General features: G+C 25.6%; 1 protein-coding gene across 4 annotated transcripts; it reads right to left on the reverse strand.

Moving 5' to 3' along the window:
- LOC117167090 (beta-1,3-glucan-binding protein 1-like) lies at positions 1-11355 on the reverse strand. Of its 4 annotated transcripts, none has more exons than XM_033351725.1 (9): positions 11242-11355; positions 10505-10666; positions 6603-6830; positions 6199-6416; positions 5915-6051; positions 5660-5826; positions 441-793; positions 250-351; positions 1-181 (listed from the first exon to the last, which is right to left on the reverse strand). In XM_033351725.1, the coding sequence occupies exons 2-9, from the start codon at positions 10632-10634 to the stop codon at positions 80-82; spliced, it is 1437 nt and encodes a 478-aa protein (XP_033207616.1). In that variant the 5' UTR covers positions 10635-10666; positions 11242-11355; the 3' UTR covers positions 1-79. The 4 variants fall into 4 exon arrangements, with proteins under 4 accessions (XP_033207616.1, XP_033207615.1, XP_033207614.1 ...); XM_033351724.1 differs by lacking the exon at positions 11242-11355 and adding an exon at positions 11129-11226; XM_033351723.1 differs by lacking the exon at positions 11242-11355 and adding an exon at positions 10731-10801.
- Positions 11356-11397: the final 42 nt, after the last annotated feature.

The raw sequence follows: 11397 nt of genomic DNA on the forward strand, positions 1-11397 counted from the left end.
TTTTCTTTATCCATCTTTTATGAAGTCTTTATTAATTCCAAAATTTATTTGTTTTTTTCGCTTAATTTGAGTATCCGCATCACAAAGCCCAAACATTAATATAATCCACCTGGAGGGATTTTGATTCTGGTTTCCAGTTTTTGGACCACGTTGGCTGTGCAAGATAGAAATGCAGAAGCGCCTGAAATGAAATAAAATTAATTATTTCCTTAAACTCAAAAAATCTGTTAACAAATAATAAATAAATACCTTGGATTCAACATTTCTCCATGGTTTTGTGTAATCCTGACTTTTACAACCATCAGGAAATTCAGCAACTCCACCAACAGCAACACCCAATGTTATGTAAAACTGAAAAAATTTAAAAAAAGGTAGGTTTGTCTATTTAATTATAAATTTTACGCATAGTACATTTTTTCAGAAAAAACAAAACAAATTACCGGCGTTTGCAGGGGCGAGTCGAACCACTTTTCTCCGTATGATTCACCATCAACCTTTACCGTGATTACCTCAGGTTTCCATTCCATTTCGTAAATATGATAATCATCGGACCATAATTTACTAGAAGTTTTGTATTTGGTACCATCGTTTGCTCTAAGTGTTGTAAGATTTGCAGTAGTTAACGTGGTGCGGGAAAGGAAACCTCCTCGAAGAATACGTCCACCCAATTCATCACCTTCTGCAGATTTGAGCACCGGATTTCCCAAGACAGAGGACACTCGTAATTGAACGTTAAATCTTGCATCATTTCCGACGTACGATCCTTGTTCATCCACAGGTTCCAATGCTAGCACTTTTATTTAAAAAATAAAAAAAGTCACGTATTATGAGAAAAATTGCAAGAGTCAGAGAATTTCTGTAAGAAAGTAAGTAACTGTTAAGAAGAATCAGGGTTGCCACATAGTCACTTTTTAGCTACTTTTTTAAGACAACGTCACTATAATCACTTTTTAAAATAAAAAGATAATTTTCATCCTATTGCTTTCAATAAATTAAACCACGGGTTAGCCATTACTGAATTCAGGTCTAAAACTATTTCTGAATTTTTAGAAATATTTTAGGACATTTAAAAATATTCCTAAAATTGTTAAAAGATTTCAATTATTTTAAGGTATTCCACAAGATTTTATCGTATTTTTTAAACTTCCAGGGAATTTTTAATATTTTAAGCAGTTTCAAGGGATTTCTAAAGAATTTCCAACGATTTTAATGATTTTAAGGGATTTTAACCAATTTTCATCGGGTTCGGAAAATTTTCTCCAATTTAGGAATATACCATATGAAACGGTTTTATACAGGGTCTGCCGTTTTAATCAAAGAAATAAATTCGGGTCATTTCTCGGTAATTTTTGAAAGTTCGTGAAAACTTTCTTCTGAAAATTATCTTTTTAGTTACAAATTTTATTATTGGGTTGAAAATTCCATAATTTTTCTTAAAAAGACATCCTTTTTGGTTAAAAAATTCAACGGTTTTCTTAAACGTTCATCTTTTTGGGTTAAAAAATGAGCTCTTTTCTTAAAATATTAACCTTTTGTTTCAAATTTATATATTGTTGCTGATAATTCAACTAAAATTTTTGTTATCTAAAAGCTATTTTTTACGAAAATTTGTCTATTTTTATTTAAAAATTCATCCTTTTCAGTATAAATATTGCATCTTTCTGGGAAAGAATGCAACTGTTTTGTTGAAAATTCTACTATTTCGTATAAAATGTACTTTTTCCTTTAAATTTCTATTTTTGGGTTGAAAAGTAAATTGGAACCTTTTTTGATGAAAATTCAACACTTTTTTGGAAAATTCGTCTTCTTGATTTAGAACTTCACTTGGTTTAGTCGAATTTTCATTTTTCTTGAATAAAAATGCAACTGTTCGGTTGAAAACTCAACTTTTTTTTAAAGTTTGTCTTTTTTATTTTAAAATTCACGTGCTTTAGCAGAAATTCCATATTTTTTAAACAAAAATGCAACTGTTTGGTTAAAAATTCAACAATTTTGTTGTAAAGTTATACTTTTTGGTTGAAAATTCGGCTATTTTGTTGGAAATTTAATTATTTCGTAAAAAATTAACCTTTTTTTTTAATTTAATATTTTGGTGTTAAGCAGAGAACTGAAATCTTTTCTGGATAAAAATTCAATTAAAAAAAAAACATTTGTCTGTTTTTAATTAATTAATCCTCTGTTTTAAGAGAAATGTTGTCTTTCTTACATAAAATGCAACTGTTTTATTGAAAATTAAACTAATTTGTTAAAAAGTCATAATTTTTGCTTGAAAATTCTACTGTTTTGTTGAAAATTGAACTTTTTCGTAGAAAATTTATTTTTGAATTAAGTATTATATATTGTAGTGAAAAATGAAATATAATGTTTTATGGATAAGAGTTTAGCTTGAAAAAAATGTGCCGTTTTTATTAAATATTCATCTGTTTTAGTAAAAATTTCATCTTTCTTGAATAAAAATGCTACAATTTAGTGGAGTATTCAACCATTTTGTTACAAAGTCATCCTTTTTGGTTAAAAATTCTCCCTTTTGGATTGAAAATTCATTTTTTTTCGTAGAAACTTATTTTTTGTTTAAAAATATATATTTTTATCATTTAAAGTCAACTAGAATTTTTTAATAGAGAATCCAACTTATTCTTTGAACAATTATCTTTTTGATTTAAAAATTCATCTTTTTTAATAGAAATGTTCTCTTTTTCTTTAATCAAAATGCAACTTTTTGATTAAAAATTATTCTGCTTTGCTTTAACTTTATCGTTGAAAATTAATCTTTCTTAATTGAAAATTCAAATACTTGGGTTAAAGTTAATCAACATTGTTAAAAAATTTTTTTATTGAAGGCTTATTAGTTCTGTTGAAATTTTAACTGGTTAATCGTTTAACTTCCATTTTTTAAAGAATGATCTTTTTTAGTTGTAAATTATCCTTTTTTAGTAAAAAAAATCATTTTCTTGGTTTAAAATTTCATTTTTGTTCTGTAAAAATGCATAATTTTCCTAGAAAATTAATTTTTTGCCGAAGTATTTTTTTTTAATTCAATTTTTGTAGAGAAGATTCGTCTTTTGGCTTTGAGGTTCACCAATTTAGATTAACTTTTATTTCCTTCTTGGGTGAAAACCTTTATTTGTTGGAAATTCGTCTTTTTGGCTTTAAAATTACATTTTTAATTACGTTTCATATTTAAGGATTTAATTACGAATATATTATTATGAAGTAATTTTTAAGTTGAAAATAGTTTATAAAGTTTCAATTAGACGTTTACATTTTTTGATGACTAAGACTTTTAATATTGAAACCGTTTAATTTTTAACGTTAAAATCTGGAAATTCTTAAATTTTGAATTGATATTTATTAAATAAAAATATTTTTATCCAAAATTTTAAATTTCAAACGCTATTATTTTTAATTGTGCAAGTCTTCAAGACCAAGTGTTAAAATTGATTAAATTAAACATTTAAGCTTAAAAATGAATAAATAAATTGGAAAATTTTATAAGTAAACGATTTTTTAAATACGCATTGTAAATTGAATAATAGCATAATTGAATAAGATAACAATGCAACTAATTATTTTTAAAAGCGATTGAAATCGAACTTGGACAGATGTTTCTTCTAAAAATTTGTAAAATTTCCGGTCAAAAAATAAATTTACTGGCTTTTCCCGGGTTTTCCCGGTTTAAAAAAATGCCCGGTTTCCCGGTCCACCAGCTACCCTTTTTTAGTATTTAAAGGTTTTAAAATATTTTAAAAGATTCCAAGAGATTTTATAAGATTTCTGAGGATTTCAATTATTTTAAAGTATTTTTAAAGATTAAAATTTTTAAAAATATTTTCAAAGATGCCAACGAATATTCAATAGATTTCAATAATTCAGAGGAATTTCAGAGAATTTAAAAGAATTCAGGGTATTAAAAAAATTCCAAGGAATTTTTAAGAGCTTTAGAAATTTTCAAGTTATTTCAAAGGAACATAGGGATTTGAAACATATTATGGTAATTTAAAAGGTTGCTAAAATTGTAAACAACATTGAATCATTTAAAGGGAATTCAAAGGATTTTTAAGTCTATACTATGTTTAAAATTCCTATTGAATTTTCAATTAAAGCTTTAAAAAGTTTCAAGAAATTTCAAAATATTTGAAAAATTCGGAGGAATTTCATAGAATTTAAAATGTTTTAGGGTATTGTCAAAAAATTCCAAGGAATTTTCAAAAACTTAAAAAAATTGCAAGGGATTTGAAAAAAATTTATAGGATTTCAAATTTTTTTAGGTAATCCGCAAAGATTCCAAGAAATTTTTAGGAAATTTCCTTCATTTTACAAAATATCATTCAAAGTTTAAAAAAATGTCATGCATTTCCTAAGATTTTAATGATTTTATAGAACCTACAAATATTTCCGGGCATTTTATTTTATCAGTTTTGCGAGGATTTCAAGAAACTAGATAAGTTTTCATGGAATTACACGGGATTTTATAATAATTTAATGATTTCCAAATAACCTACTACAAAAATTGAGGAATTTCGCAAGATTTAAAAGAATTTTTTTAAAGATTCCAAGGAATTTTCAATATATTTAAATAATTTGACTAGATTTTAAATAATTTGAATGATTTTAGGATATTTTAAAATATGCCAAGGAATTTTCAAGAACTTTAAAAAATTGCAAGGTATTTCAAAATATCTGAAAGTTTTTGAAATAGTTTAGGGTATTTCAGAAGATTTCGAAAGGTTAGAAATATTGTAGGGTATCTTAAAATATTCGTAAGCATTTTCAAGAGTTTAAAAAAATGGCATAGAATGCTGAAGATATGGAATAATTTTACAGGACACAAAAAGATTCCAAGTAATTTTATTTGATTTCCTAGGATTTTCATATTTTTAGGGGATTTTAAAAGCTCTCAAGATATTTTAATAAATTTTTAAGGATTGCCGGAAATATTATCAGATTTGAAAGAATTTATTTACAAGCTGTGAGTTAGAGTCTTATAAGACTTTCAAATATTTTTTGTAATTATTTTGAATTCATTAGGAGTTCACATCGAAATTCTTATTAATTTATCCTAAATTCTTTAAATTCTCTTGAATGATTAAAAGTTTAAAAAAAATCATAATTAAGTATTTTGTAGTTTTAATTATAAACAAAATAATTCAAGTAATTCTTTCAAAGTTTTCCAAAGTAATTTCAAACCTAAAATTCAAATAATTTTTTCATATTTTTTAATTGTCTTCAGTTCAGTAGAATTTTTTTTAATTCACCATGAATTTTTATATATTTCATCGATTTCTCAAAATCTTTTTTGAACTCTTCTAAATTGACTCCAGTGTGACTAAAAATCAATGCAATTTGTTGTATTTTAACACTTTTTTCCAATTAAATTGAATTCCTTTGAATTTAACCTGAATTATTTTGAAGTATTATGAATTTATCCTGAATTTTTACAAATTCCCCTGGAATTATTATAAATTTCTTCGACTTCGTTTGAATTATCTGAAATTCAAAGGAACATTAGTGACTTTTAGGGTTTTAATATGTGGCTTTTTCACTGTTTAAAAATTAAATGAAGTCCATTAAGAATAATAAATTTTAAATGTATAGATTTGAATTAAAGATTGTTTTACCCATTTACCGAAGATTGTGAATATTATTAGTTGATACTTACCAGGATAAATCCAATCGCCCTTTGGCAATTTGGCCCGGATTACGATTCGACCATACAAAAAAGAAAATAGGTTTTTTGTGTTTATTCGGCCTGAGATTACTGGGGGTAAAATATGAAATCCTTGGGTAACACGCTGGCATTCTCTCGTTCCAGGTTGTCCAGTACACCTAGAATTTAAAAATTTAATTAATCTGAGGAATAAGATTCTTTCATAAAATAAGGGTTTTGAAAATATCGAAATTTTCCAGCACATACTTGTGCAAAGTTAAATTTCCATCTCGAACAAAATCACTGCCACAAGTATTATCCAGAAGTGTAGGTGTGACTATTAATTTCCCATTTTCCACATTTACATTCTCTTTATGATTTCGGTATACGACAAACTCGTAATCCTAAAAGAATATAAATTTTAATAAATAAATTTCTTTTTGTATATTTTTTATGTTTCCAATTTGTAAATAAGTTTTAATAAAATATTTAACCCCGATATAAAATATTTAATTAGGATTTAAAAAAACAAATTTTTTTTTACAGCTTACAGGATTGCCCGGGAATTGTTCCACAGTGGTCCACTTTAAATTATTAACTGCATTTTGATTATCGAATGTTTCTTCAAAAATCAATTGGCCTCCACAAATACTTTGTTCTTCAGCATTCACTCCGAAGTGTTTCGTCAACGTCGGAGAACAAGACGTACTAACACCGGGACCTGGACCTGCTGACCCTTCTATTGGCACTCCATTATAATCGTAGAATTCTAAAAAATTTGATCAATCAATTTTAAATTTAACACTTAAAATTCTGTATTTTTTAAATTAAAAATCGAATAAAATCAAGGCAATTACGAAAAAATTTAGGGGAATAATCAATTACTTTTTCATTTAAAAAATCACCGCCTAGTAATCTATTTATATCTATATAAATAAAGCAACGACTTATTTACCATTAACGACATGTTGTTGCTCTAGTAAATTGTAGCCAAGTCCTTCATAGACCACATGAATCCAATAATAAATTACATCACCTTCTTTCAATTTAGTACTGCGATCTTCGTATGTCCATTTACTGTCTCTAACTTTTGTTATATCTCTTGCTATAGTTCCAGCCTCTAATCCGCGAAATTCACTGTTGAATTTTACGTGGTATGCCACAAGAGATATTCCGTCTTCATCTAAAAATAATTTTTATTTTATTTTTTGTTTCCAAACCCCTTTTAAATATATTTTAAACAGGGAAGCTACAAAATCCCAATATCGAAATTTCACTCCAGCTAATTACTCCTTTGGGGAGTAATTTTTTACAAGTAAATAAATTACTGAAAAGTTACGCTATTTGCAATTTTTAGGGTATATTCGTCACTATTTTGAAACGCCACTTGTAACTTCGTTTTTTTGTATAGCTCCTAATAGGTAGAAAATTGATCTTTTTTTGGTTGAGGACTCAGCTTTTTTGTTGAAAATCCGTCTTTTAGATTAAATTCAACTGTGATTGATTTGAAATGAAATTCTTTTTTGGTTGAAATAATATTATATATTATATATTTCATTGACAATTCATCTATTTTAGTTGAAAATGCATGTATTTTGGTAAAAACTTTAACAGTTTTTTCGTCTTTTTGGTATGAAAATCCAACGATTTCGTGGAATTATTTTTTCATGATTGCTTGAAATTTAGGCTTTCTTGTCTCAAAACTATCTCTTTTAGTAAAAGAATCTTATCTTTTTTTATTGAGGATTTAGCTATTTTGTTGAAAATTCATTTTTTTGGTTAAATTCAACTGTATTTGATTTCAATGTAAAATCTTGTCTGGTTGAAATAATATCACCTATTATATTTTTGGTTAACAATTCATTAATTTGTTTTAATTTAATAATTTTGGTAGAAGGTTGAACTTGATGATTGAAAAATAACGAAAATTTTTGGTAGAAATTCATATTTTCGGTTTGAAAATTCAACTCTTTCTTTGAAAATGGTTGTTTTTTGTTTAAAAATTCACCTCTTTTGGTAAAAAATATTGTAGAGGGTTTAGCTATTTTCTTGAAAATTCGTCTTTTCTCGATAAAAATTCAACTACTTGGTTGAAATTTGAACTAGTTTCTGAAAAATTCATTTTATTTTTGGCTGAAAATTAATTTTTTTAACTGATAATTTGTATTTTTGGCAGAAAACTAATTTTCTTAGTAGAAAATGCAACTATTTATATGTTAATTAACATTTTTGTTGAAATTTCATATTTTCGGATTAAAAATGTATAGTTTTGGTTTAAAATGCAACTACTTGGTTTAAAAATGAACTTTGTACTATTTATAACACATAATTTTAGGATTCATAATTTTAGTTGATAATTCATCTCTGTTTAAAAATTAAATTTTTTGTTTAAAATTATTATATTTGTTTTGAAAATTAATTTCTGTCAGTAACAAAATTTCATTTGTTTGTTTTTTAAAAATATAACTGTTTCTTTGGAAAACGTAACTGAAAAATCTGGGAAATTCAAATCTTCTGTTGAAAATTCATGTTTTTGGTTAAAAATTCAATTATTTTGTAAAAGTCATCTATTTTGTTGAAAATTTACATTATTACCTTTACATTATTATACCTTAACATTATTTCCATCAATATTTTTGTATTAATTATTCTAATGTCGATCATCCTATATTTTTTCCATATAATGATTTTCTATGATGAATTCCCGACAATCAAAAGAATCTTTTGCAATCTCATGTAATACTTTTCCAATTTCATACAATCTTTTGCATGGAATTTTCAACAAAATAGTTAAATTTTCAACTAAAAAGATGAATCTTTAAAAACAAAACAAAATGAATTCCCAATGAAAAGTGTAATGGCTGATATTTCAATCAAAAAATATTCTTCAACCAAAAAATAAGAATAATTAACATAATAGTTAAATTTTCTACTAAAAAGATGAATTTTTAATTAAAAAGATTAATTTTCTACTAAAAAGGTGATTGTTTTATAAAACAGTTGAATTTGCAACTCAAAACGATCAATTTTGAGCAAAAAATTGAATAATTAAATTTTCAGTTCAAACAATTAATTTTCAACAAAACAGTTATTCTTTCAATCAAATCCTCAACGAAAAAATGCATTTTTAACGAAAAGTGTAATAGCTGAGATTTCCACACACAAAAGTATTTAACCGAAAAATATGTATTCTTAACAAAATAGTTAAATCTTCAAACAAAGAGATGGATTTTCAACAAACAAGATTAATTTTCTATTAAGAAAGATGAATTTTTAACCAAATAAATTCAATCAAATAGTTGAATTTTCGACCAAAACAGATTAATTTTTAAACTAAACAGAGGAATTTTCAACCTAGAAAGATTTTTGAGCTAATGAAAAAATAAGTTGCAGACAAATTATAAAATAAAAAAGATAAATTTTGAGTTAAAAATTGAATAATTAAATTGTCACTCAAACATTTAATTTTCAATCGAAAAAAAAGAAATTTTCGGCGAAATAGTTTCATTTCAACTAGAGGGTGAATCTTTAACAACAAAATTAATTCTCAACGAAAAGCTGATACTTCCTCCAAAACAAGACCCGCCCTTACCCGAAATTTTTTCTTGCTGCGTATCCCTTTCCCTCAAAACATTTTTCTGACCACGGCCCTGCGCCAAAGAAATAGTATTCAACAAAAAAAAAAACGCATTTTCAACATAATAGTTAAACTTTCAACCAAAGAGATGACTTTTCAACCAACAAGATTAATTTTCTATCAAAAAATATGGATTTTCTCAAAACAGTTGCATTTTGAACCAAAAAATGTGAATCTTTTTAAAAAAATATCAGTTGTCAAGCTAAAATGAAATAGTTACATTTTCACTTCAAAAAATTAATTTTTAATGTTTAAAAACGAATTTTCAACAAAATAGTTCAATTTTCAGTAAAAAAAAAGAATTTTTATCTTAAATGTTGAATCTTCAACCAAAAACATTATTTTTTAAATCAAATAGTAGTTGAATTTTCAATCAAAAATATGATAGCTAAATTCTCGGTAAAAAATTAGTTTGTAACCTATAACAAAAAAATTTCTTACAACATAGTCAAATGTTTAATCATTGAAATGAATCTCCAACCAAAAAGATATTACAAAAAACGAATTTACTGCAACATGCATGAATTGTTAACCTAATAAATTTTCTTATTAACTAAAGAAGGTAATTTTTAACAAAGCTTGGAATTATTAAAATTGCAGTTAAAAAATGTATTAAAAAAATGATCTAAAACAAAATAGTTACATTTTAATAAAAAAAAGTTTTTTGGACAAAAAATGATGAATCATCAACTAAAAAGAGGTACATTTAAAAAAAAAGTAGTTTCACTTTCAAATAAGTAGTTCAATTTTCAACCAAAAATATTTTCATTTTACACCTACGATAAAAGATGAATTTTTTAATTTCAAAGGCCAATTTTCAACCAAGAAAGAAAAACAATGTCATCCAAAACCTTAGATTTTTAACCAAGGAGATGGTTTTTCTACTAACCAGATTAATTTTTAAGCCGGAAATATGAATTTTCAACAATAAAAGTCAATTTTTAACCATATATTTGAAATTTCTTTACCAAAAATAGTTAAATTTTAAAACCAAAAATCGGATTTTCAAACAAAAAGAATGACTTTGTAGCAACTTTGTTGATTTTTCAACAAATAAATACAATTTTTAACCGAATAATAAATTTTTAACAACAAGATGAATTCTCAATACAAAATAAATGACTTGTAGCTAACTTGTACCTAACAAAATTTCAGTTCTAAAAGTAAAATAGCAAACAATTACTAATATAAAAATAAAAAAGAATGTGAAAAATCCTTACCAGGAATAGACATGCGAATTCCAACAGGACGAAGGGGCAAAACTGTTGCTTGAGGAGGAATGTATTGACTATCGATAATACCCTGTGATAAAATCACAAAAAAAGCAAATAAAATTTGTGACATTTTCATCTTGAAGAAATTGCTGTACTTTATTCAGTCTCCTGTAGAAAAAAAAATCATATTTTGTTATTCTTTTAAACTAAATTAATTTTTTTCTTTATTCACTTTTTAGATATAAATTCTTGAACGGAACTGCGGGTTTTGTACATATCCAAGAGACGGAATCTGATCACTGCAATCTAATGTTCAACATTACTATCAATTAACTGAACTTTAACCACACAATTATAAATAGAGGATGTTTCCTTAATTATTAATAAACTCTTCCTCACTGGAAAAAACACTTTGTAATAATTACATTTTACATTCTTGCATTTATACAATTTAAATATTTAAATTGAATAAATACAAAACTAGATTTCAATATCAGACCCAATTTGGAATTTAATATTGACCAAAAAGACAGTTCTATTCAAATAATTTGTTATAAATATATACAAAAATATAAAAACCCGCTATGAAGATTTCTACACTACGATAAAAGAATGTTAAATAAATCAAACCTGATCTAATAGTAGTTTTAATTTTTTCACTAGAATAAATTTTGTTATCAGTTAACTCAAACAAAATTTTTCGTATCAGACGAACATGTTTGCATTCTGACAAAGGTACTTACCGATTTTCGCGAAAGCTAAGATGAGTAAAAGAGCATTAAGACCAGTATTGCAAGGCCATCTTCTCAGTGACGGATTTCAATCTCTCAGGGCCCTATTTTCATCACCTGAAAACACTAAATCTCAAAATATTTCATAAACAATTAAAACACAACAAA

Source organism: Belonocnema kinseyi, chromosome 2, assembly GCF_010883055.1.
Source record: "Belonocnema kinseyi isolate 2016_QV_RU_SX_M_011 chromosome 2, B_treatae_v1, whole genome shotgun sequence".
NCBI lineage: Eukaryota > Metazoa > Arthropoda > Insecta > Hymenoptera > Cynipidae > Belonocnema > Belonocnema kinseyi.